At 52.7% G+C, this 25,484-nt stretch overlaps 5 protein-coding genes across 5 annotated transcripts in view; 3 read left to right on the forward strand and 2 right to left on the reverse strand.

Moving 5' to 3' along the window:
- The window catches only part of MONBRDRAFT_33174 (uncharacterized protein), a gene marked incomplete at its 3' end in the record, with an annotated part of 4,466 nt that extends 2,264 nt beyond the window's left edge, over positions 1 to 2,202 (forward strand). The window contains exons 10-19 of the mRNA XM_001747297.1: positions 90 to 147; positions 260 to 327; positions 426 to 467; positions 612 to 720; positions 883 to 990; positions 1,116 to 1,204; positions 1,358 to 1,409; positions 1,521 to 1,704; positions 1,814 to 1,898; positions 1,987 to 2,202. Of these exons, the coding sequence (XP_001747349.1) occupies positions 90 to 147; positions 260 to 327; positions 426 to 467; positions 612 to 720; positions 883 to 990; positions 1,116 to 1,204; positions 1,358 to 1,409; positions 1,521 to 1,704; positions 1,814 to 1,898; positions 1,987 to 2,202 (1,011 nt within the window). The remainder of the gene's footprint in view (positions 1 to 89; positions 148 to 259; positions 328 to 425; positions 468 to 611; positions 721 to 882; positions 991 to 1,115; positions 1,205 to 1,357; positions 1,410 to 1,520; positions 1,705 to 1,813; positions 1,899 to 1,986) is intronic.
- Positions 2,203 to 3,090: 888 nt separating this feature from the next.
- Positions 3,091 to 10,342, reverse strand: MONBRDRAFT_26982 (uncharacterized protein; the record flags this gene model as incomplete). The annotated part of the gene is made up of 23 exons (XM_001747397.1): positions 3,091 to 3,903; positions 3,994 to 4,038; positions 4,275 to 4,322; positions 4,556 to 4,700; positions 4,805 to 4,908; positions 5,036 to 5,110; positions 5,239 to 5,331; positions 5,449 to 5,520; positions 5,733 to 5,837; positions 5,957 to 6,046; positions 6,138 to 6,245; positions 6,424 to 6,498; positions 6,643 to 6,703; positions 6,830 to 6,915; positions 6,995 to 7,103; positions 7,215 to 7,327; positions 7,525 to 7,575; positions 7,687 to 7,745; positions 7,957 to 8,349; positions 8,434 to 8,857; positions 8,958 to 9,039; positions 9,171 to 9,267; positions 9,364 to 10,342. 23 exons carry the CDS (start codon positions 10,340 to 10,342, stop codon positions 3,091 to 3,093), a joined length of 4,227 nt encoding a protein of 1,408 aa, XP_001747449.1.
- Positions 10,343 to 11,217: 875 nt separating this feature from the next.
- Positions 11,218 to 12,114, reverse strand: MONBRDRAFT_33175 (uncharacterized protein; the record flags this gene model as incomplete). The annotated part of the gene is made up of 2 exons (XM_001747398.1): positions 11,218 to 11,783; positions 11,907 to 12,114. The coding sequence occupies 2 exons, from the start codon at positions 12,112 to 12,114 to the stop codon at positions 11,221 to 11,223; spliced, it is 771 nt and encodes a 256-aa protein (XP_001747450.1). The 3' UTR covers positions 11,218 to 11,220.
- Positions 12,115 to 13,283: 1,169 nt separating this feature from the next.
- Positions 13,284 to 14,756, forward strand: MONBRDRAFT_37805 (uncharacterized protein; the record flags this gene model as incomplete). Its single annotated transcript, XM_001747298.1, has 3 exons — positions 13,284 to 13,443; positions 13,761 to 14,068; positions 14,172 to 14,756. The coding sequence occupies 3 exons, from the start codon at positions 13,284 to 13,286 to the stop codon at positions 14,754 to 14,756; spliced, it is 1,053 nt and encodes a 350-aa protein (XP_001747350.1).
- Positions 14,757 to 15,500: 744 nt separating this feature from the next.
- MONBRDRAFT_33176 (uncharacterized protein) lies at positions 15,501 to 25,394 on the forward strand (the record flags this gene model as incomplete). The annotated part of the gene is made up of 28 exons (XM_001747299.1): positions 15,501 to 15,683; positions 15,834 to 16,382; positions 16,906 to 17,016; positions 17,121 to 17,232; positions 17,294 to 17,472; positions 17,575 to 17,825; positions 17,893 to 18,065; positions 18,673 to 18,750; positions 18,848 to 19,160; positions 19,295 to 19,380; positions 19,477 to 19,729; positions 19,762 to 19,877; positions 19,925 to 19,992; positions 20,163 to 20,246; positions 20,359 to 20,467; positions 20,546 to 20,638; positions 21,412 to 21,638; positions 22,018 to 22,455; positions 22,609 to 22,690; positions 22,846 to 22,926; positions 23,058 to 23,327; positions 23,437 to 23,553; positions 23,668 to 23,754; positions 23,947 to 24,135; positions 24,379 to 24,456; positions 24,622 to 24,657; positions 24,824 to 25,028; positions 25,123 to 25,394. Exons 4-28 carry the CDS (start codon positions 17,149 to 17,151, stop codon positions 25,392 to 25,394), a joined length of 3,969 nt encoding a protein of 1,322 aa, XP_001747351.1. The 5' UTR covers positions 15,501 to 15,683; positions 15,834 to 16,382; positions 16,906 to 17,016; positions 17,121 to 17,148.
- Between the last annotated feature and the right edge of the window lie 90 nt (positions 25,395 to 25,484).

Below are 25,484 nucleotides of genomic sequence, written 5' to 3' on the forward strand. Positions count from 1 at the left end.
CNCTTTCACACACTCACACACACACACACACACACACACACACACACACACACACACACGTGGCCATCTGTCTCAATAACCATGACTAGGCCTTGGATGCCGAGATGACCGAACTACAAAGCGTCATTCGCGCTGCCGCTGCCGGAGGTTTGTCATAGCAGGCTCTGCTTTTCATGGCCCACGTTGACCAGCAGGCACATACAGGTGAGTGTGTCTAGCAACCACTTTCTCACAATGATGGACTTGTGCTGCCATACAGCATTGAGCAAGGACACAGCTCAAGAACACATCCACCTTTCACATGGTGCTTTTGTCCACGATGAAATGGTAAGTGTGGCACACTTCTTAGCAGCTCGCATTTCCAGCACCCGCACGCGGCTAACCGCACACACCACCCATGGAAATCCTCTGGCGCAACCTTTCAGGTGGATCCGGAGACCGGCTTTACGCTCAGTCATGGCACAACCGTACGCTGCAAATTGCTGCCTCAACATCCCTCCACGTTTTGTACCCCATCACACACAGCAGGGCTCGAGGCCATGGAAATCAGACCACATCTTGGTGGCCTCTCCGTCTCATCTATTTCCCATGCGTGTGCTTCTTGTATCTAGGTGTCCATTGCCACGGCAGCGGACGTGACTGCAACACAACTCAGCGTACGCATCGTAGCGCTTACACCAATTGTGTGTGACCATGAAGAAATTTCTCTTGGAGATCAAGGTCAGCCATCTCGCCCCACTACTTTGAACAACACTAAACAAAACGACCTTGAGATACCCTATTTTTCATTGTTTTTGTTTTGTTTTGTTTTTTTGTTTTTGTTTTTTGTTCTTTTTGTTTTTTTTTTTTTTATCTATTTCTCATCTCAATGTGTACTGCTAGAAATTTCAACCGGCACCACCGTCGATGTGCGTTTGCATTTTGGTCTGGCCGACAGCCTTCCCCCCTCTGCACTAGAGGTCAAGCTTGTTGTAGATTGTATCATCAACGGTTTGTTTCCCTGCGTGCATCATGCCTCGATGCCACCTATACGAGCCTTCTTGTTCACGAGCTGAACGCTGCCACTCGCCCATGCTCATGCCGAAACTCCTTAACTGACCGACTGAACATAATAGACGAGCCCCACGTGTACGACTACACCTTTTCCCTTCCTCTTGATATGGCTCTGCAGCCGGCTGCCGCCGAAAAGCAAGCTGATTACAAGGTCATTACAGCGCTTGCCTACACCAATGCTGTCGGGCGTGCTCTCTGCTGCTCCTGAGCACTGGCAAAGTTGACGCGTGGCTCACCATTTTCAAGCAATGTGGCTGGTCATGCCGGCCCCACTCACCAATGTGCCATCCAATGCTATACATAGTTGACCATCCTAACCAACCAGCCGCCCGTGGGCATGAACACCCTCTTTGGAGGTGCGTTTTTGGACGAGTAGCGTGCCTCTCGCCCGCACCTTGGATGCAGACCATCTGCTTTGAGTGGACGCTGAATAGGTTCCCCACTCTCGCGTACGCCTCACCCAATAGACGCATTGGAGGGCCTGCACGGCAACGAAACCCCAGCGATTGGCTTTCGCATGCAGCACTCGGACTCACTTGTCAGCGTCATTGCTGCAAAGACGTCCGGTCGCTATCGTGTTCAAAGCAATGACTTTGCTGCCCTGGCTATCCCTCTCCAAGCCCTCACAGCAGCATTGCATGCTCACTTTAAGTTCGTAGTGCACCGCATTCCTCAAAGCTGTTTGGACAACTCTTCATGAAACGGGTCTGCCGAGCATCGTTGCCCAGAAAGACTCTCACCGCGTGTCATCTTGTGCTAGACGCCAAGGTCAAGAGGTCAAGGTTGAATTTGCAGAGGCCATGCCCCTCGATCCCTACTTCCGCATCCTGGAGCAACACTTTGAGGTCTGCCGCAGTGCTCACTTGTAGCTCGACCATCGATGCCTGGGCCATCAAGCTCATTTCTTGGCACTGAAACGCCTCTTGCCTTTAGATGCGCAATGCTATCCGCGCTTTGCGCGTGGCCCTCGATGAAGCGGCCACGCAGTATCGCTTGTTGCAAAAGCGACTTTTGGCGCGTTTCAAGGACCCCTCACCAAGCAACATCGACCAGTTCACGGCGCTCCTTGAAGGCAGCTATCAGCAGGCATGTTCCCGCTGCACTGAGCGATGCCCGTGTCATGAGCTTGGGCCAGCCAATTGTGTCTAGCACTTTTGGACGCGGCTCCATTTGTTATGATCATAATTTGAATGTCCGCATCACCTGCAGATTCTGGCGCTCGCTGAAAGCGATGAGGAAGCCCAACGAACCTTGTTCGAGGCTGCGGGGCACCTGGCCGCAGCCACTGCTGTCATGCAGGAGCTTCTTCGGTAAGCACGTCGGCATTCAGACACATCCTCAGATTGTTGCAGGTGCTGACGCTGTCCACATTGCCTTGACGTTCCCAGCTTGAAAAATCTGTGCGCTCAAGCCCGACAAGCTCTTCCCATGATCCTGCCCCTCGAATTCTCCATGGATCAAGAACAGGTAGGCCTGACACCGACTACTAGCATAAGGCAGGAATATTTGAACAAAAACTTGATCTACCGCTGCTTTGGCACCACTTGCTTCATTTTTTTCCTTGCGCGCTGCAGAACTGGGAGGAAACCGTGCAGGCTTCGCTTTTGCATCTCTCGCGGACGGTGCTGGCCAAATCCTCCAAGGATGAACTTTGTACGTGATATGCACTATTTCGGTTCCGCTCGTGCCAAGTCAATTCCGCTTGATTACGTGAAACGACCCATATTGAGCCGTGGCATTGCGAATCCCCATGCGCTTGCCCACACACGCGCGCACGCACGCACAAACACACACTGTATCTGGCACAGCCAGCTGCAACCTCACCGCTTTGACGTGGCCACATTCGTCGCCTCACATGCTTCGCATGCGTTGTAACCCATATATGCCGATAGTAACGCCGACTTCCCTGAAGCTGGATCATACCTCGGATCGGCTGCGTGGCTTGCTCAAGCTCTTTTTTGAGCGTTTGCCGCAAACCACTGCTGAAGATTGGGAGCAGCTCAATGAGTAACATCGGCAAGCCATATCACAACCCCTTCAAGCCGTGCTGCTATTACCCGTGCCATTGAGACTCGACAGCATTTGGAGCATATCTGTCTGCATGTTGGGTAGCTCAAAGGTTTGCTGTGTCGATCTCGCGGCTGACGCTGTCTCGGCACCTGTGGTTGGTGGCGTTGGCTGCCGATCATCAGAGCCGCTGGCTTCCCGCAAAGCAGCTTCGAATTGGCTTGAGCCAAATAGGCTCGTGGTTGTCGGAGCTACGCTGCTTTCTGTGGTCAAAGGTGACAGTTCAGGCTCTTCGCTCACACTCTGCTGCGCCGTCTTCAAGCTGGAAGGCCGCTGAACAGTGCGCGCTGCGCGCGCAACAGTGGGCACCCCAACACTCATCGCACTCTGTCCCACAAAGACAGGTGGCTGCTCATAATTGAGGCTTGGTGAACTTGCTTGTGATCGAAAGGACGGCTTTTTCGAAAGAGAGGTTCGCTGGGAATAGCTGGGCGTAGCAGCTGCTGCAGCTCGCAGCCATTGCGTGACCTTTTCTCGCATCCGCTCCTTGGTGAACGGCTTGGAAATGTAGTCATTCATGCCCTGATCCAAGCATTTCTCCTGATCCTCGGGCAAGCTAAAGGCCGTCATTGCTACAATGGGGACCTCGCGGCCCAATAGATGTTCGTGCTCGTATCGGCGAATCAACTTGGTGGCTGCAAAGCCGTCCAGGTTAGGCATTTGGCAGTCCATCAAAATGAGGTCAAAGGGTCCTTCAGTGGCAAATTTGTCGACGGCCTGCTGTCCGTCCCGAGCCAAAATGACGTCCTTCATGCCCATCGAGTCCAAAAAGCGCAGAGCAATCTAAAAGACAGAAACATGCTGGCGTATGAGGTACGATGGAGAATTTCTCGAGGACGACTAGATTCGACTGTTTGCATCGGGCTGACCAACCTGCACATTCAGCGGGTTGTCCTCCGCCAAAAGAATGCGTGGCAACTAGGATGAGTAGTTGAGGGAGGAAAAAGGACAGATGAGCGTACAAACGCCATTTCTTGATACACGCACGTAAATCATTCAAACACGAAAGGAATTTTGTCGATCACCGACCGAGGACGAGACTGGGCTGGTGGCACTTGTCGCAGACTGCTCCTACACCCAAACGTCAGCCCACGTGACCATCAACATATGTCAGTCAGAACCACGTCCGCCCGTTGATAATCTCAAGTCCTTACCAGTGCAATTTGAGCCACGGTTGCTTCTGGGACTGTCTCCTCAGGAAGCTGAAAAACGCGGCGGCGAGGTGCATGTGCTGATAGTGGTCGATTGTGCCGGCGGAATGAAAAGGCATCTTGCGTCCGGTGCACGGCCGTCACGTCTGGAGAATCGTGGTTCTAATATGGAAATTCCACACCACGGGGCGTGCTGGTGAGACTTGTGCGGACTTCCTCACGATCTGGTGCCGTCAAGTGAGTCCTAGAATGTTTGTGACGGCCGAAAGCAATCTGGTACAGACCGGCTCATCGTAGACCAGCGCATTCCACAGCGAGAGGCGTTTGATTGGCTTGGCCAGCAAGACATGATCCGCACAACTTGCCCATTCTTCAGACTTGCCCGTTTGTAATAGACGCCGGTGAGAATCGTTGCAGAGGCACACAAAACTGCGAAAGAAGGCACCGCAATGAGCCCACCCAGGAAAACATTGCAAGGACTAAGGTAGGCCTGTGGCTGAGAGATCCCCAATAATAGCTTTGCCTCGACATACCGGCAGGAGAGAGACTTTTCCTCCTCAGATACGGCAACAACGTCTGCGTCAACAATGGCAACAGATATCTGATTCATTCGTTGTACGCCGTGCTCAGATTTCGCCTGATTCGGACCGACAAGATCCGAGGTGAGTATCAAACCCAGTCACAGTTGTAAAACGAAAGCATCAAACAAAATTCAGGTACCCAAGACCACCACCCCCTCCCTTGGTGAATGTTGATCTACGCACCGCCAAAAAAGCTGCGTTTACTGAGGTGCCAACAGAAAACTTCAATCCCCATCGTTTCAGATAATTGGCGACGATCTGGAGTCGGCAAGCCAAGACAACAAAGATAAAAAGAAAGAGTTCATTAGACGAGAAGCCCCAGAATAGGCTGCCATTCGCTTCGAGCCATATTGGAGGAAGATAGAAGTTTGCGGCTGGGGCTGAACCTTGGTGATACCCGCGTGCACAGAGCACACGAGTGCAAATTGACCCTGAAAACGCTTGGTGGCAATGCCTTGTAGTTCCGAGGCAAACGGAATCTATCAAGATCACACACACACACACACACAAACACAAACAAATTATGGCAAAGCAGCTCGCTGTTAGAACCGACGCAACATGGACTGGCATATGTACATGTCAAACACGGCCTGTACCTTGCAGCGCTTCAAAATAAACTCGGCACTCGGTTCGTAGGCCACGCGAGCAACCGTGGCTTCATTCTCAAACTGCGAGAAGCAAACATGCGTACGCGGTCAGATACCAATGCTTGCCATGGAATGCTTCCAAGGTTCAGGCCAAGCCACAATGCATATGCACAAGCCAATCTCAGCGCCACCAATGAGCTCACCTCATCAGCAGATTCGATACGAGGGGGCTGCCAGCGTACGGGAAGAGTGAACCAAAACTCCGAGCCCAGCCCTTCGCCAGCTGACCATACCCCGATGGTACCACCCATCAGCGAGACGAGCTCGGCAGAAATGGCGAGTCCGAGCCCCGCGCCACCCACGGCATTGGTGATGGAATGCGCGCCTTGAAAAAAGCGCTACATGCGGCCCATTCAGGTCAACAAGTGAATCATGAGGTTTGGCCTTCTGCAGGTAATATAAAGCCAGTGCAAACTGGACTGGAAGTAACGACTCGTTTCCAATGGATACAACCTACTTCAAAGAGGTTCAGCATGGTGTCTCGATCCATACCCACGCCCGTATCCTTAACTTGAAAAAGCACGTGGGGTACAGCTTCATCCACGCTCTAAAATCACACCGTAAAAGGCAAACGTCAGTCCTCCGCCAGGAACAGACCCAGACTTGAAACTGGCTGTGGAGTTCGATTTGAGCCATACTGGAGAGGCATAGTCGTCATCCGGATGCAAATCGATGCAGAAGAGCGAGAGCTCGACATTGCCTTGCTCGGTGAACTTCATAGCATTGGTAGCCAAATTCGTAAGCACCTGCAATAAAGGGAGGCATTAGCTATTTGCAATATCTCTAACCACGGCCCCACATGAAAAGAAAATCAAATTGCCAGAGCAGAAATCACGTTTGAAATCCGGCACGACAATGAAAGAAAAAAAAAGAGCGGGAGAAGAACGGGGGCGGTAGACCAGCCGGCTCCGTGGGTGAACGTACCTGACGGAGCCTCAATGAATCGGCATAAAGCTGCAGAGACACAATCATGAAAAGTGAGCTGATCAAGGAGTAATACTGACAGGAATTGCCAACCAGTTGCCAAAAAATAGGTGATGGGCGCGGTGGCACGATGCTGGGCCGATCCGTTTGAGACTCGCCCCAATGATGCCATCTTGATGCATCACCCCTCGCTCTCAGGGTTTGATTTGAGCCACGCACCTCAAATTGAAATTCAGGCACCTCTAAACGGGCAATGACCTCGACATCCTTGGTTGCCCATCTGCACCGAGTTGAAGTGTGCATACCATGAGAACAAGTAGTCTCATATGGAAGCTGTGTAATTGGCAGAAAAGTGGCCAGCAGTATTCGTGTTATGATCAAATCAGTCAGGAAGCTGTTGACGGACCGTAGCGCCAAGAGCTGGGTAATGTCTTCCAGCAGCTCGCAGGCATCAAAGGTTTTATTAGCCAGCTTGAAAGAAGAAGTTTGCATCTATGAAGCACAGCGCATTGATGCGTGCACGTGAGAGCGAAAGCATCGAGCCCAACCAAGACGCAGCCAAGCGACATACCTTGGAAATGAAAAGGATGTCGTTGACCAGCGCCTCGAGCGTCTCAGAGCTTCGAATGAGCTGTGATAGATCGCTAATGTCCTGCTGGGATGCATTAGGGTCCTCTGAACTGTGGTTTTGAGAGAGCAGGAAACGTTAAGATTCAAAGTCAGCGCCGGAGATTCAGACAGAATAAATGCAAAGTGAGCATCGGGCGGCAGTTGGTGACGTGAAAGCGCACCGACTGTCCAAGAGCATGCGACCCATGGATAGGATGGCATGAAGTGGCGTGCGAATTTCATGACTCATGTTGGCCAAGAAGGTCGTTTTGACCTCAACCTCGTGCTTTGCCATCTACCAGTGAGTCGAATCAAATCACCGCCAGCATCACATGTTGAGCAGATGAGGGTTGTCCAAGCACGGAAAAACACATGCGGGCCCAAAATCAGTCGGTGGTATCATGAGAGCCAAAGTAAGAGACTGTCATGTGTCAACAATAATTGGGGCTCGAAGATCAAGAACATGGACGGCGAAAAGCAACGACGACACACCTCAGCGGAGCGCTCTGCTTTGGCTGTTTGCTCGAAAAGCATTGCGCCGACCTATGGCAAGCAAATAGGCGAGGACAAGGACGGCGCTTCAGAATATCAACGCGGAGAAGAGTCCAGAAGGATTGTCCTATGCTGCCACTGGCCTGCATACCCACAACGTACCTTTTGACGACCGCAATAAAGAATGAAGAGAGCAAAGGCGAGGAAGACAAGGACGCCACCTATGACCGGCAATATGACGGTGCGGTCACATTCGGGGCAAATACCCCGAACTTCATCGCAAACCTTTGGTTTTTGTTTTTGAAATAGATAAAAAATGGTACAACAAACAGGTTTCAAGATCAGCAGGCAATAGAGACCTTGGCCAACATCAATGTTGACGCTGGAAGCACAAATGTGTAGCGGCCAACCAAAGCACGTACACACACGCACCCACCTCGGGCTCGATCGCCACTGCCACGGGTAAGGCGCTGGCATCGACGACGGTCATGCCAAACTCATCAAAGGCTAGGATTGGGACGGGAAGTGTTAAAGGTGCTTGCAGCTGCATTGTGACCGAGAAAGAGGTGGGCTGCAAAAGAAAAACGTCGGATTCGTCTGCTATTTGCGGCATGGTGGGAATAGCCTTGGTCAAAAGACGGTAGTCTGTGGTTCCCGACATGGTGGGAAAATGACTTAGAAGCACGTCTCGCGTGTACTGTGACAGCTCTTCCTGTTCGGACAGCGTCGTGTTGACCTGCTCCGAACTAATGTTGAGTGAAATATATAAAAAGGAGAGCGCCTCAAGCAACCGCATTTCCTCTTCGGCTACCCGACCGATCTGGCCTATATCGGTTTTTGCATATTGATCGGTCAGGCGTGAAAAGGATTTCAAAACAAGTTGCGAAAAGGTTGGCGCAGCAGACCGACCTGTGGCTTTCACTATGCGAGGCTCATTGGCGACCACATCTCGCGCCAGCTCGGGAGTCAGGCGTTGGCTGATGTACGCCTGTGCCACGTCAGAGAGGGCCCACTCACCAGTTGCGGTGGCATTATCCACGGGCCAGCCGGTGGTGATGAAAGATGTCGCCTCAAAGCCCTGGAAACTGGGGTGCGCTGCAGCTGTCAGGTTAAGGATGACGCGTTGGTACAGAGCTGCTATTGAAGGTAGAAGCGTCGGCGATTCCAAGCTGATGGCGTCTAGTTCATCGATGGATAGGGGCTGAACGGCACTCCAGTCAATCTCCAGGGCGTCGTATGTCAGACCAGCCACTTGAAGTGGGGATTGCAGGTTGAGTTGCTGCCACACATTCCAGCCACGACTGGGCAACATGATCAGGAGCGGGAGTTCTTCCTAAGGGTTTGAGATCATGGGCGCAGTGAGAGATTGACCGCGGTGCGGCCGACGTTTGGCAAAAGACCCAGCCTGCAAAGTCAAGATCAAGCGCACACACCAGCAGGCTCCAGGCCACGAGCAGGTCGGCTGTCACGCTTGAACCAGTGAGCAGCATGACAATCAAATTGCTCTGGTTCAGACTACACAGAACGTGCATGTGAACAAGAGGTGAGGACCGACATCGCCTGTGTCTGAAATGCGTTGAGAATGACGGTCAGCGCGAGGCAGAAAGCGGAGAGGAGCTGAATACTCTCAAATGGCTCACACGAACCTCGCCACATAGGTGGGAGCGTGCATGCCGTCCTCAAAAAGGGTCAAGTTGACGACTGCACCCAGTCTATCCTTGAGTAGCTGACACAAACGAATACCTAGGAAGGAGCCGTGCCGTGAGCTGCAAGGGTGCAGTAGGTACGGGACCGATGGACAAAAGGGTTATCAAGAGTAGGGGTGACGAGGGTGCAGACCGAGATCAGCGTTGGAGCCATCTAGGACGAGCTGGAAGCGGTGAGCATTTTCAATCCGCTGGGCGGCTTGAAAAAGCATAAAGGCCTCGTCCTCCATGGTTTGGTTGAAGAGCACAACGTAGTGGTCATCTATGCTCGAGGCCACGTTGCTGTAGATACGACGCACGGACGAGACTGAGCGGCTGGAAAGAGCCAGGGTTGCGGAGACGGACTTGAGGGCCTGTTGCAAGAAGACTTGGTCAAAGGTGGGATTCTCTCCCTGAATAATCATGATCGGATCCTCAAAGACCGCGCGCGCAAGCACAGATTGAGTGGCAAGCAGGGCGCTGCTGTGATTGAACAGCGAAGGGGTATAGCCAGGGTGTGCCAAATTGGCGCAAGTATCAAAGGTATCGTTGACGCAAGATTGCATGGCTGGGGGACCCTGACCCAGGATCACGTCGGCAAGTGAGGCGTTGCAAACAGCGAGCGTGCATTCACTGCTGAGCCCCTGCTCGCTTGCATGGTAGCGTCCAACCGAAGCGTGCAGATCCAGTACATAAAAAGTAATATCAGCCAAAAGACGTGCACGTGTTTCGCTGATGGTCTCGACCAGCGTGGTGGTGCGCAGCGACGTCAGGATGGGGTCTGTGGTTTGCGTGCTTTCACAGTAGCGTGTCGTGTTGAGACAAAGATCACGCAGGTCGGAGCTGGCGTTGGCAGGTATCGAATTGTCAAGCAAAGAGCTCGAGATGTTGGCACAAACCACAGCAATGTCACGGCAAAATGCCCAGGGATCAGGAATCGCATACTCGATCAGCACCTGCTCACAGTAGGAGCTTGCATTAATGCAAGAGGCCGAGAAGGGAGCCTCGGTCGTGTTCGCCACCAAGATGGTGCTTGCGCTTGCAACGGTGCTCGTGGTCGAGGCGACTTGACCATTGGCAGAGGCCAGCAAGATGACCAACAGCGCAAGCCCATGGCGCTGCAAGCGAATCATTGAGCTGACCAATGGCCCGGACTGGCTCGAGGCCCCCCATGTATCCTTCATGGTGGTGGCGGCCTCAGGACCTCCCCGACTCGGTGCTGCGAGCAATGAGGCGACTCGCTCCCCAGCTGACCAAGCGACTCCAAAAAAAAATCACCACACCCTCCTTGTACCAACACAGCTCACTCCACCGTGATCCCACCGATAGCACCCGTCCCCTCGCCTCCCACCTCTCCCCCCAAGACTCTTCTTCCAAGCACGCGCGCGCGCTCAAACTCTCTCTCTCTCTCTCTAAAATCTCTCTCTCTAAATCTCTCTTTCTCAAACCGACCAAACCTCTCTCTCTCTCTCTCTCAAATCTCTCTCTCTCTCTCTAAATCTCTCTCTCTCTCTCAATCTCTCTCTCTCTCATACACACACATCGAGAAGAATGAAAATTTCAACCTCAAAAATTCAAGAGAGAGAGACCTGGTGAGAGAGACGTTGCACCGTGTTTAAATCTCTGACTGATTTAAAATTTCAGTTTTTATTCTGGCGGCTGGTGTTCAACCTCTGGCGGCCTTGGGTTGCAAGGTGAGGTGATCGGCTGCGCTGCCTAGTTTGGACCGTGCGTGAGGATCAGTCAGGCTGCAATTCTGACTGTGAACTTTGTATGGAGCCAAGAGTTGGGTAACTTGCAGTGGCATGAGGCGCTGAGCCGGGCCTGGAGACAGTTGACATTGAAAAAGTCGATTGTGGTGGTACGCTCTGATCCAGCACGACATACATGTACCACGATGAGCGCTCGGCGCTGTCATGATCACAGGACACACAAAGCCAACGGCCGTGCCAGTGCATTAATGTAAGTGGAGGGGCTGGCTCAAGGCCATGCCTCACCGGCCTCTGACGGTTTACGTGGGGTTTTTCTGCTGGGTTTCGGGGGCTGCTGGGTCCCCACTGTTGGAGTCGTTCCTCGCGTTGGCCTCATTGCCGATCGTCGTCTCGTCGTCCTCGTCGAGGCGAACGTCAATGTCGACGGCCTCACCCTGCCAGTGCAGAATGGTGCGTTCGGCACCAAATCGCATGTAGCGACCAAGCGAGACAGCAATCGGGCTCGCCACGAGCGTGTTGGGTGTGACGTGGGCCAGGGGCAGCTCTTTGGGTGTGGGGTAGTAGAGACGCCCCGTGTCGGTCATGGTCAAGAGCTCAGGCTCGAAGTCCACGGCCAGCTGACCGCCGTAGATAAGCACGTAGGGTTCGGGTGTGGCAGTGGCGTCCAGCGCGGCATCGAGATCAAAGACCTGCTTGACGGGGTGTCGTGCTGGCAAAAGACGGGTAAACACGAGTGGGGTGTCGTCACAGCGCACGTAGTTGTACTCGCGGCCACAGGGTGATAAAAACGGAAACTCGTGCTCGTGGTGGCCAGTCTCGTTCACCTGGAGCCTTTTGAAGAAAAAGTCGAGAAACTCGCGATCTGAACGCCGAGTGAACAGACTGTGAGACGCAACGGCACGAAACCTCGGGGTCAAAAGGAGCCAAGCGGCACTGACAGCCAGCCTGCCCCGCATGGACGTGATGGCAGCCAGCTCAAACCCACCTTTAAAGCAGCTCGTAAAGTTTTTCATTTTGGCGTCGTCCAGAAACAGAAACCCGTTGTGATCGACGTAATAAAAGTACTCTCGCCGCCGACTGCTCGGATTCAACTGTCCCTGCTCATAGGCCAATCCCCGCCACTGATGCCGCCCCCAGCCCCCACTCACACACGCTCCCAGCCCGCGCCGCCCCAACATTCCCGCCGCTGCCATAATGACCACCCCTGCCATTGCGACACGCTGTCTGTGTAAATAAATCCCTCTCTCTTGAACTCCTTCTTCTTTATAGTAGTACTGCTGCCTATATCTATACTACATGTAGTAGTTTTTCGGCTACGTCTTCATAACCGGCTTATTCACTACCAAAATATTCAAAGCCAAAAAAATAAAGTTTTAAATTCGATTTATTGATGTTCAAAAGTTTTATAAAATTGTTTGGACAAGGAAAGACCCCAAAAATATTCCGGAGTTTTTAAAAAACAGGGGTTATTTTATTTTGCTCATTTTCATTTAATTATTCTGTTTTCGGGTACATGTGCAGTAATTAGATTTAAAATTTAATTTTTTATCGATTTTTATTTCTTTTGTTCTTTTTTTGGCACGGGCGGGGTGGTGGCGGGGAGCAGCTCGTTGGGGCTCATTCAGGATGGATGCGTGCAGTGAAAGCTCCTAGAGGCTTCTATCCTTGAGAAGGCCCACTGCGCTGTCATAAATGTAAATTAGACCAGTGTGTTGGAAGCGCATGTGGTACCTTCCGTTGTGCACTGTTTGGGAGGGAGATCAAGCCTCCTTCTCCTGCTCTTGATGGCCGGCATCTTCGTGCGCGAGTGTGTGAGAGCGGTGTAAGGAATGGTGCTGGTCATGTCGGTTCTGGGGATTGATGTTGTTGATGAAGAGATGTAGCGCTTGTGAAAGGTTGCCGTCTCGTAGAGCCAAAACAATCTCATCTTTTTCCTGTACAGCAGACAATCGCAAGAGAAGTGCCAAGTCGTTCATGTCACGCAAGCTCGGAGAACGTCTCGCAAAGAGCATGAACAACCCATCTGGCTTGCTGCATAAACTGAGAATTTGAGATGGTGAGAGCTGGAGACAGGAGATCGACTGGTGAGGACGAGTAGGGCATGATCTTACCTCTGCACAGCTTTGACCAGCGTCGCCGATTTAAACTCCTTCACACCTGGGATAATTTCGCAGGGGCCTCTGTGTTGGCAAGAGGTCGGCTTCTCTCCCCCTGGTGTAACAAAACGGCAAAACCTTCGCAGCAAAGCATAGATTCTTGCGGATATAATCAGCACTGAGGTGGCCACTTGTGAATGGGTTCCAAGGATAGACTCGGTCAAGCCAAAGGTCTTGTAAGCAAGCAGAGAAGCACATTCAAAAAAATGGTCGCAGGTAAAAGCCGCCGAATACAGTGTGGGAATGTTTGTCTGGCTGAGCCAACCAGCTCCTCTTATCACCGTTGTCGCCTCTCACGTCGCCAGCTAGACGACCGGAGCGGGAGATTCGTGCCACATGGACAATGTACGACGCTAGTGGATGCAGGTCACCGTTCTCCCTTGACCACCTTGCAAATTCAGCCGCCCCCATCAGTGTTTTCAAAATATCCTCTCGCATTAGCCTCATACCTGACGTGCGGTCGACGCGGAGAACATTTGAAGTTTCGAGTGGCGCCAGGCCGTTGAGAACGAGCAGAGAACTGGCGAACGCCTTCATCTCAAATTTTGCCTTTGAACATCCTCGAGGCGGGCGGCATGCGTATCGGCCTGGACTCTTCCGCCTGGCTGTCCCTTGTGGTTCTCTGAACCCGTGTGGCGTCCTGTGCAGCTCCATGACGTGAGAGTCTGCGACTGGTGCCACAGTTCGTATCGTCGACGCGAGAAGAGAAGAAAAAAATAGCAAGTGTGTGACGCGGTCGTTACAAACCAAACTCAACGGCCACGCCGTTGCAACAGTCACTTTTGCTGACAACGACTTGCTCGCTCGATCATCAACTCTATCAGTCAGTTCTGCCAAGTTTGACAGTTTGCCAGGTAACGTCATGGCGTCAGGAACGGATCAAACACGTACTGATGCCGCTTCGTCGGCACAGTCTCCAGAGCCTCTGCAGCTGCCTGCTATGAATACCTGGCCAGATCTCTTCTCTTTTGACCCTGAATGGGAGCAAGAGGTGTGCCGCGTAGTATCACAATCAGGAAAACCTTATTACCGTCAGCGACCGCGCCGGCCGCGCCAATCAGACGTGGGCTTCATCGGGCCAAAGCGGCCCGTAGGCCGGCCAAAAAGCGCCTCAAAGAAAGCAAAGAAGTCCAAAAAAAAAGCCGGAAGCAGCGCATGATGCCCAGTGGAGCTGTGAGGGCTCACAGACCGAACACGGATCTCCTACCGGTCGGACCAGCGCTCCTTCATCGCCAGCCCATGAACTCCCAGCAGGACAGCTGCAGACTGAACACGGAGACTGTGAAGATTTGCACACAGCGTCGCACTCAGCAGCTATTGAAGATGAGTCGGAAGCTGATAGCGATTGTTCCGATGACAGATCAGAGCTAGGATTTGGAAGTGACGCCATCGCCGACGATCCTGCGTTCGGCTTCAGAGACGACATGCCTTCCGCCTCGGACCCCGAATCGGACGATGACGCCACCTCTGTCTCCAGTTCCAGCTCTGAGGAAAACAGGGCAGGTGAAGACGATGACCTTGATGTCTTCCTTGAGGAACTGGATGGTGAAGACGCAGCTTTGGAACGTGAAACCGCCCCAGGAACTCTAGCATACACGACAGCTTGTCTTGTGTTTCATTCCCACAGCATTTTGCGGTATGACTCCACTACATTTCGCGACGGCAACGAGAGCATGTGATCTGACTCGCCTGTTTCTTCACAGCCAAATCTCCTCCGCCGATGTCAAGGATATGTATAACGTCATTCAGCCCATGCTACCTGAAATTGCACCTCTGGGTAGGTCGATGCAAGCCGGTCATCTTTTGAGCTGGAAAACTCATCATGCTCGCGTAATCAATACAGACGTTGTGAAGAGTTACGACCCCATGCCAGATATATCCTTGGACACTCTCACAGTGAAGTACATTCACGGTGGCAAAAGCCAGGAGGTTGGTGTCTGCCCTATAGCATCTATATGGCCGTTAACTCGACGACTCACGCGTCGTGACCTTGGGTCTGCCACGAAAGAATACTGTAGCGTATTTGAGCCTTGGCAAGGCGGTTGCGATGGCGTGGCAAGTCCCAGAAGTTCGGCGCCAGCTTGCGACGATGTCTGTCTCCTGGGGCCAAGACTCCCAAGGCACTGTCTTTCACCCGATGCAAGCAGACTTTTTCAAAGGAAGAAGTAGCGTACTGCGGCGCCAAGACCAAGAGACCAAGCAACACCACTATTACAATCTTCACAATGAAAGGTTTGAACTTTCCGCTGCCGGTGAATGGCCGGCAAATCATGTTGCTACCATCATCGAGGACGATATTGTACTCCCCTGCTACATCGATATATCTCAGGTGCGTGATGGCCAGGTTTCAACATTTGGTGCTACCATGGAGCGTCTGAGTATGTTTCGTTCTTTAGGACGACGTCTTGGTTGGGCGGAAGACCATGGAGTCGCTTTTTTGTCGCTTCACCACTTTGAGCTACAACAATTGGAACCGCTTCATCATTCACTTGGGTACCTCGCAAGTCCTGCCAGAGGCTAACATTTTCCTTCTTGCAGAGCAGATCGTGAAAGAGCACGGAAAGTTGGTCGAGGTATTCGATCCAGAGACTGACAAATATATCAAGGTATGATGTGCCACGAAGCATTCAACTCAATGTTGTGTTTTCCCGGTGATTGCCGCCATTGCTGTGCCAGAAAATCCATGCCATCTTACATGTGTATGCGTGCATGTGCGTGTGTGTGGATGCGTCGACAACACTCGCATTCTCGCGTAGCTTAAAATTGTCATTACACGACTACTGGTCGATACTCCCAGGCGGTCCGACTGTGCAAACCATGCGCGCGGCTCAAATTTTCCGTGCTGCTATTGTGAACAAGAAAAGAACAAAGACCTCGCCGACTCTATCATTCAGATGAAACCGCCCAGCAACAAGAGCAACGAATATTATGGCCCAGGGGTCAACCGCGAGTTAACTCTTGAAGAAGAACCATTCGAGCTGCCGTGGATGAAGACCACTGACCCAGACGAGTCCAAGGCTCTCCAGAAAGCAGAAGACCTTGGCTATGGAGTAGCCCAGGACCCAAGCTTAGCGCCTCTCCGGACGCATGCATCCGCCACGGCCAACCACGAGTCGTTGGGTTACAAGGACAAGCGCAGCCCCTGGCCCGCCGTCATCGACGTGTATGACACGTTCCAAAACCCACCCGAGAGCCTTCATTTATGGGCATTGGGCATACTCAAGGTCAAACCCACCTCTTGGCATGCAGATGTATTATGCCCTCAAAACAATGTCTCATTCCTGCAAATGTTGTTGCCCTTCTCAGTATGTTGTGCAGAATATCCGCGACCTCAGCGCGCGTGGGTTGTCAAAGACCGTGAGAACCAGAATGTCCCGGGAAATGAAGACTTTGATCCAAGATTATGAGTATGTCTGGCCTGCCGTCGGGACACTCGAGCGATGTCTAACAGCTGTTGTGCCAATAGGCGCTTGCATCCCCGTGAAGGTCACAAGCCTCGCTTGAATGAGATGGGGTCGTGGAACGGTGCTTCATATCGATGGCAGTTGAACGAGAAGGTGTTTTGGATTGCACACGCTCCAGGTAAGAGCACCGAGTTTGAGTACTCCTGTGGATTGACCGTGCTCACTTCCGCACAGGCCACACTAGGCCTAAAAATACCCGCCGAGGACTGTCTGTGACTAGGATGATGCGAGTCGTGGCCTTGTGCTTTCGATGTGCCGAGGTCGGATCACGGCGCACCGGTGCTAGCGCAATTATCGTTTGTGTCGTGTGCCTTTTATAATCTTTCGCCATGACACGTCTCTTACCATGAACTCATCGTGTCAGATTGCCCTTGGCCCCAGCACGACAGCTGAGGAGCGGCAGGAACTCGACTTGATCGTTGGACCAAGAGTCTTAGAGCTAGCCTGGCCAAACTCTCAAAAGGCCCATCACGTGGTAAGCCATGCCGAGCACGTTTACGACCCGACCCACCTCACAGCATAATATATTTTTTTTTAGACGTGGCACCTTACTCATGCCCTGAAACAATGCGGACCAAGGTTTCTGTCAAACGAAAGGTCGGAGGCCATGAACAAGTACACAAAGGCGGCTGCAAAAAAATCCAACAGGAGGCATCTCGCGCGTGATATCGGACGCGCCCACCTCATGCAGGTAAATTAGTCGGCCGTTGTACCACAAACAAGACACAAAGCTTACGATGTGCTTCAAATAGACGAAACTGCTGTTCAGCCTGCATGGTGCACCCACAACACCACCGCGCGGCATCGATAAGAGCGTATGGCAAGCCACATTGGTTCGCCATGCTCCAATGCTATTCCGGCTACTAACAGCAGAAGCCGACGCCCAAGGCCAAGCGCATCGTCACCTGAGACTGAGCAAGACAATGGCCAGGTGTGACATGACTAGTCACAGGCAACACATGATACATTGAAAAGTTTATGCCAGGCAAAACTGATTATCGCTTCCTGCCATGCGTGTCTGCTGTGTTTACAGAACGCCGGGCAAGAGGGCCCTGGCCCAACCCCTCTCCGAGTGGATACAGTTGATTGGTTTCGACGCGACAATGCCCGTTCATGGCGCGAGTGCTTTCGAGGACAACACGTTCACCGGGTGGAATCGCTTGTCTTGGGGTACCAAATGGACCATTCGCGGTCTATCAACCTGGCCAGAAGAGGCACCACGCCCGCGCCCGTGGACACGGCTACGTTATGAATACATTCTTCGCACCCGCGATGGATTGGACGGTATGCACTGGTGTGCGCATTTCGACCGGTTCAACAATAACACTCACTCAATGGGCCCACTTCACAGGCGTTTTTCTGATGGGATTGAAGAACACTGGCGGACCAGAGTCTTTGATGCTGTTGGCCATCCTCGATCGAGACACAGACATGCTTTCGAACGGCTGTCCAACGCATCCACTAACATATTGGTGCCACCTCCCCTGCTACAAACACGAGTCGGCCCAAGCACGATTGGCTTTAGTACAAGTCTCTGACGTTGTAGAAGTTGCAAGCATGAACCACGACTGTGCAACGAAGCGAGCATGCCGTCTCGGAGACGGCAAAGGCTGTCGAATCGCAGAACATCCCTTGTGGATCCGCACCAGAGTCATATGGGACGTAGAACGACAACTGTTTGCGTAGAATTTGAACTGACGACATGTGAATTGACATGTGAAGTTGCAAAACAAAAGATCCATTCGACCAAACAAAAGAAACAATTCAGAGAACGGAAGAGAACAAAAGAACAAAATCAGACAACAAAAGAGACAACGAAATTGTGAACTAAAGACAAAAGAACAAGATCAGAAAACAAATGAGAACAAAAGAATCATTTTAAGCAAACAAAAGAAACGAAAGAACAAAATCAGAAAACAAAAGAATTTCGCTCTCGCACGTTCGGAGAACAAAAGAATAACGGCAAACAAAAGAATTGGCCAGTAATGTCATAAGCTTAACCTCGATTTCCAATTTTTTTGGCTTTGAGTATTTTGGTAGTGTTCCTGAACATTTTGTCAGACAAATTTAAAGCACATGCACTTTTTTTTTTTTTTTTTTAAAGTGAAACGAAACGATGGCGGGGGGGCAGCGCAAGTTCAAGCCCTCGGTTGAGCTGCATGCCGGTGATGCAGGGCCTGGGGAGGACTTGAAGAAGCCCACGAGAAAGGTGAGTCATGCGGAGTTGCTTTGCGGCTCTGATAGCGCCGATGACACGCCGGTCTTACCATAAACACACGCATTGTGCGCTTGTGTGATTGATACAGCGTGGGGGCAAGGGCCATGACCGTGTGCTGCCGTGCGCCATGAAGCATAATGCCGCTGCAGCCACCCGCCTGTCCCTGTATCGGCAACTTGATCAACCCGTGCCTGAGAATGAGGCTGTGGAAATGGACGGTGAAACGGGTGAATTTTATCGCTATGACGGCATCTTCAATGGCCTGGGCGTCCAAGTCACGGATCGCGTCGACATGGCCTGGCTCTACAAGCAAGGTTTTTTCGGCAAAGGCGTGTTGTCCAAATCCGAGCCCATGTATGGCAAACAAGTGCTGCGCTACGGTCGTGGTGATGACGCTCGCGGTAAGCTGCCAGGCATGCACACACACACACACACACACACACACACACCCCTTGGTCCAACCTGCAAGCCTATCCGAGACTGCCTGGCTCCTTTCACATTGGCGACACCCTTGTGCCGCCCGGCCCCATTTCAGAATCTTCCCACGAAAAGCGCATCGCCCGCAAGAAACAGCGCATCTTTGAAGCCAAGCAGCGCAAACTCAAGAAGGAAATTGCCGCCGTAAGTGCCATATCCTCTACTCCTCTAACCTTGGGTGCTCGTGGCAATGCCTTGTATTCTTGTTTGACCCTCACCAAATCAAATATCTATGGACAGGACGACACGCATCCAGCCAAGCGCATTAAATTGCAGGCAGATTTGTATTTCTTGCGCGAAAACTACGCTCAGAGCAAGGCTGAAGCTGCTCCTGGTGCCCCCGACGACAGCGAAGGTGCAACCAACGAGGACCCGGACGCTGAGGCAGATGCTGATGACCTCAACGACGACGAACCTGAGACCACCCCGACCGAAGAATCTTTCATCTCGCGCGAGTACCTGCAGCTCAGTCTTGAAGAGGTGAATGTGTCATGTCCCCCCCGCCCGCCTGCACATCGGGGACAGCATGGTTTTTGGCTTTGCATCCACGGGCATACGCTCACAATGCTGTATTTGAGGAGCAGGCTTTTTTCCTAGCACATGCCCTGGGCTGTTTGAACGTGAAGTCACAAACAGGACAGGTCGGTCAATGCCCTTGACCATGCAAGCCTGGGGTTTGGCACCACAGGCCCTATCTGATGGCCAGTTGTTCGTAGGCTATGACAATTCTAGAGTTCTGGCAAGCATGCATCCAAAGTAAACCTAATTTTGTGCAGTCTTATGTCGTCTATCACTTTTATCGCAGGTCGGTAGCCTGCCATTCAGCCCAGCACACCGCCGCCTGCTTCTTCGCCGCGTCTCTTTTCGTTTGCACCCACAACTGCTCACCTGACGCTTTAACCTGCCAACCATTTTTTGTATGACAGCCGTGGGTGGGTTCCAAAGACAGGTCTCAAGTTTGCAGCCGATTGGCTGATATATCGTCAAGGACCGACCTTTTATCACTCGAGGTGAGAGTATGTGTGTGTGTGTGTGACAGAGACAGAGAGAGGCACACTCACACACACACTTACACACACTCGAATGAAACGGGCCGGACGGCTCACGAATTTGCCGACCTAGCTATTCGATCGTTGTGAGGACTGCCTGGGCAGACACCTTTGATCCTTGGCATGCTGAACCCACCATGAGCTGGCACTATCTGTCAGCCGTTAGCCGCGTATCGGGCCAGGTGCGTCAACGCGCCCTTGGCGCCTGATCCTGAGGACACGAAGGACCGCTGCTCACCTCGAACTGTTGCTGGCGTCAGGCGGGCAAAGAGGCTATGGTGGCATATGTAGTGCGTCCCCGTGCGGTCGATGGTGCTGCCCTCCGCGACCCCAGCTGTCTGGATAAGTTTCAGGTGTGTTGTTGATCCTTAATGGCCGTACGTTCGCGATCCAGGCATTGCCCATTGCACTGAGGCCCGTCTCATAAGTCGCCATGTCATGTTGACATAGGTGAAAGAACTCATGTATCGCCGATGGGTGCCAGACAAAGCTCGCTAGTTTGTGCAAAATTCTCAGGTGCAGCAGAGCTGGCCGAGTGCCTTGGCCGGTTGGATTTAGTATTACAACGTCCCACACACATCGGGTGCGCCCGATCAACCTCTGTGAGGTGCATGCGAGCGCTTGGACGCGTCGCGAGTCCAGAGACAGAACCAATTCGATGTACATGACATTTGAAAAGTTGCATAACCGGGACAACCAACCGTTCTTGGAAGCTATTCTCGCACACACCCACGCACGCACACACACCTGATCCTCGAACAAGCAGAAGAAGGAGGCAAGACAAGAAAGGCCAGCGTAGTCCGGTCCCCCTCTATTCCTACCACCTGGCACGAAGCGCATGCTATTTGCCCTAAGGAATAATGCAAAAGTGCTTCGAGATTAGCCCAATTGCAATCAAGTGGCGACCCCTCTGTTAGCCTCACACTGCTCGAGGCATTAAACTTGAAGTTTTCTTTAAATACCTCCCCTTACCATCACGATCACCCGCTTCCAACTGCCACGCGTACCCGTGCCGCGCTTGCTCTCAACCACCACCCTCCTCCACACACTCTCTCTCTCGCTCTCTCTCGCTCTCGTTCTCATAATCAACAAGTCAGTCATCATGATCGTCACATGCGGCCCTCAGTCTCCCAATCCGCCCTCCATTAGTCTCTCAGTCTCCTCATTGTCTCACTTTTATCTCTCTCTGAATCTCTCTCTGAATCTCTCTCTCTCTCTCTCTCTCTCTCTCTCTCTCTCACATTCCCACGTCTCTCTCTCTCTCTCTCTCTCTCTCTCTCTCTCTCTCTCTCTCTCACATTCCCACGTCTCTCTCTCTCTCTCTCTCTCTCTCTCTCTCTCTCTCTCTCCCACGTCTCTCACGTCTCTCTCGGTTGCTCTTGTGAATACGGCGGTGCGGATGATCCGGCTGGGAAATCGACGTTGAGGAAAAGGAAGACTAAAGTCTTTGGGACGAGGGGTGTTCACCACCGAACCGCAGCGCACGAGCGCGCGAGACCCTCTCTTTCGTTTCAGGCGGCACACAGGAGTACTTTTGAGCCCCCGAAAACTTTTGTGCTGCCGTCCCCGACTTGAGTGACCTGGCGCTACCTCCTCCTCCTCCTCCTTCTCCGCTTCCTTGACGCTCGCAGTTCATTTGACCCTCCTACCTTGAAGGTAGCGAGAGGTCTGTTCGAGCGCTCTGGACCTGTGCTTGGGCACCACGGTTTGTGATTCGATTCGATTTTATTAGGAACACGCCCATCAGTAGTATGAGTGACGCCACCCGGCCGAACCGTGATGGTCCGGCTCACGCGTCATCATCAGGCTCTTCGCCGGCCGTCGGTGGCGCAAGTCCCATCCAACGTGGCTTTGTGCCGGGCTCAATACCCATGAGCAGCGTCCAACCCAATTCCAACCAGGCTAGCCCCAACATTGTCAACGCCACGGGCATGACTATGCCCGTGGGCTCTCCCACTCTTCACGGCATGATGCCTCCTCATATGGCCATGCCCGGTGTGGCTGGTGGACCTCAATCTGCCATGCTTGGTCAACGCCAACACGTCTACACTCTAATGCATGCCCCCATGATGGGCCAAGCCATGTACCAAATGCCCTTTGCCGCACCAGCCAACTCGAGCGTCACTGCCGCTCGCGCACCACTTGCAGCCGCATCGGCAGCCGAAATCATGTACGTATGGACTTGTAGACAGCACGTGCTGCTGCTGCTGAGGCTCGACAGTAGCATATCCATTTGTCATTGAAAGCCTGCTGTCACATTCCAAACCCCGCGCTCTTGGCCCTTGTACCGGACTCAACATGTCTCTGCTCGCGATCTTGCCAGGGCGACGCCCGTGAGCGAGGAAACAGCCATCTTCCTTAAAAAGCAGATCGGCTACTACTTTAGCGCTGCCAACCTCATCAAGGTGGGAATGCATTTTTTTTTTTTTTTTTGGTAGCCATGCTGGCCTTTTTGTAAAGTTATCCGCAGGTTGCGAAAGGAAAAAAAGCAAACCCCCATTTAGAAAGAAGGCACTCACGAGCTCGGGACATCGTGCTTGTGTGCTTTCGACCCGTTTAGGATCATTACCTAATTAGCGCCATGGTTCACCCCTCCATGCATGTGGCCATTGATACCATCGCTCGATTCCGCAACGTCCTGGTGCGTAGTCAACACCCACTGCCCCCCAGCGTCACTGCCAAATGCACGGTAAAAGCACGAGACAAAGGTGAACATAACCTGTCTGTGCACAACTTTTTCATCGCCTGACTATCATGTCTCGATTCATGTAGGCCAAGACACGAGATGTCAAAGTGGTCACACGCGTCATGATGGATATGCCGAGTCTGAATGTTCATCCTCAGTGGTCTATCGTCCAGCCCGTGAATCACGAACTGCTCTCCGACCCCTTGACGTTGATGGTGGATGATCATCAGCAAGCTTTGACTGCGGACGGGCTCAAAGAGATTCTGGCCAAAAAAGATCTGGTTTGCAAGCAGATTGTTTTGGATTCCAACAATATGTGGCTACTATTGTTTGAGAGTGCAGCAGTTCTTGATGAGGTAAAGCCTTATTCTGGTTTCATCGTGACAGTAGCGAAGCATACCCGGTTCTCTGAATTGTAATGCTGGCCGTCCTGATTGCCCGGGCCATTGCTTGCTGATTATTCAGGCTCGGGCTTGGTTGGATAAGGACCTGGTCTCGATCGCGCCCAGTGCCTACGTGCACCTGAATCCCATCCCCGAACAAATCAAGATCCAAACCGCCATGGTCCGCCCTGAACTGACGGTATGCAATGCCTTCTTTTTTTTTGTCGATGGCTTGTTTGTCTGCTCACCTATTCAATTGTTCAGTCTTGTGCTCGATCTCACCGTGCAATCCCCCTCCTATTTATTCTTGCAGCAAAATATGCCTTGGACCTTCCAACCGCAAATGATGGTCCCAACCATGATGATGGGCATTGGCAACATGCAAGACATGCGTGGCCAGGTCCCCACAACTCAAACTCACCACGGCAAAGGCCGGAACGCGGGGCGTAACAATCATCGCAAGGACTCGAAGAGACATCAAAACGGAGGTGCGTTTGGTCTTGTTGGTCAGGCCAATTTGACCATCCAACTGCTTGCTTGCAGAAAATCAATCCTGATCACGTGCACTTTGAACGGGGTTGGCTCGTCGCAGGCAATGCGCGTGGCTCAGGCAACCACACCCAGGGTGGCCTTGGCGCCACGGGCAAGGGATCAGGGTCGAGTGGGCATGGCCATCAAGGACATCACGCTGGGAATGCTGGGCATCAGCACCAGCCAGGCCAACACGATGGTGCCCAAGGGCAACAGTCTGGTGGCGGACGTCAACACCGCAACCGTCAAGGTGGCAACCAATCGCCTCATCGAAGGAGATCACGAGACACTGGCGTTACGTTGGCGCCCGGCAATGTGCCACATGGTGTCGAGGCCGGGGTCCCGCCACCTGGCCCCCCGCGAATGTCCGAGGTGTGTGGGGCAAATGCAAGCTGTCTGCGTCGAAGAAGTTGCGGCGGAGCGGGCGCGTCAAGACTGTATTTTGAACGCCGTCAAGCTGACCTTGTCATCGCTTGGAATGTGTGCTTTGTAGGCTGATGCATTTCCCCCCTTATCTGCCCAAAAACATGTTCCCGCCAACCCCCCGACTGCGCCTGTGACGGCCTATAGCGTATGTGTTCAAAAAAAACCCCCCCCCCCGACAGGCGCCTTGTCCATTGTCTGGAAGCTGCCCGATCCCAATGTCGTCACGTTTCTTTTGTTTCGCGGGTGGCTTTTTCTTTGACTCATTCTTTTTTGCTTCTGCGACTTTGCCGCCCATATGCCTGCTTTACAGTTGGCATCTGTTGTGCGTGGTGGCTCAGGACCTTCGGTATGTGAGGTGTTGTCTTGAGGCTACTGCACGCTGCGGGTTGACAACATGATTCCCGTTTTGAACTTGTAGTTTGTGGTCATTGCAAACAATATTTCTGGTTGTTGGCATTGGGGATTGCACCGCTTACTTGTGACTCATACTCGGCTTGTGGTGGGATATGCAGTCACCCAACCGTCCGGCAGCTTCTAGTGCGTCTCGGGGACGCGCTGCTGCAGTCCAGCCCATCTCGCGCAGTAGTAGCACGGATAGCAGCATGACGGATGATACACACCATGTGACCGCGGCACCCTCGGCTCCGCGTCCCAAGCCTGTTGCCAAGTTTTCTCCGACCACTTCGACGACCCCTGCCACCAAGCCATCTGGAAAGGGTATGTGACAGCCAACCGCACTTTGATGGCACGCTTGAGCTCGCCCTCTCAGCCTTGTGCTGTGGGTCAGCTGACTGATCGTGTGTCGGTACAGGCTCCGGCTCTGCTAGGTCGGCGGGCACGGCATCGGGTACGCAGGCCTCGAGGAAAGCCTCGGGTAACGAATGGACCACGGTTGCTGGGCGCCGACCTGAAAAGAAGCACGGCCATCGCGGGCGGCACCATGGCGGCCGTCACGACACCGTGCCAGCTCCCCGCCGTTCGGAGGAGAGCCAGTCTGACCCGACTACGCCTGTTCCGGTGGACAACACACAGCGGGCCGTCCCGTCCTTTGCTCGCATTGCGGCTCACTCAAGCAAGTCGTGATGCAAGTGCGCGGTTCTTCAAGCCGCGATATGTTGTGTGCGACTGAGCGGGGTGGTAGTCGTTACAGAGTAGAGAGATAATACGTCGAAC

This window comes from Monosiga brevicollis, genomic scaffold, assembly GCF_000002865.3.
Source record: "Monosiga brevicollis MX1 MONBRscaffold_16 genomic scaffold, whole genome shotgun sequence".
Taxonomy (NCBI): Eukaryota; class Choanoflagellata; order Craspedida; family Salpingoecidae; genus Monosiga; species Monosiga brevicollis.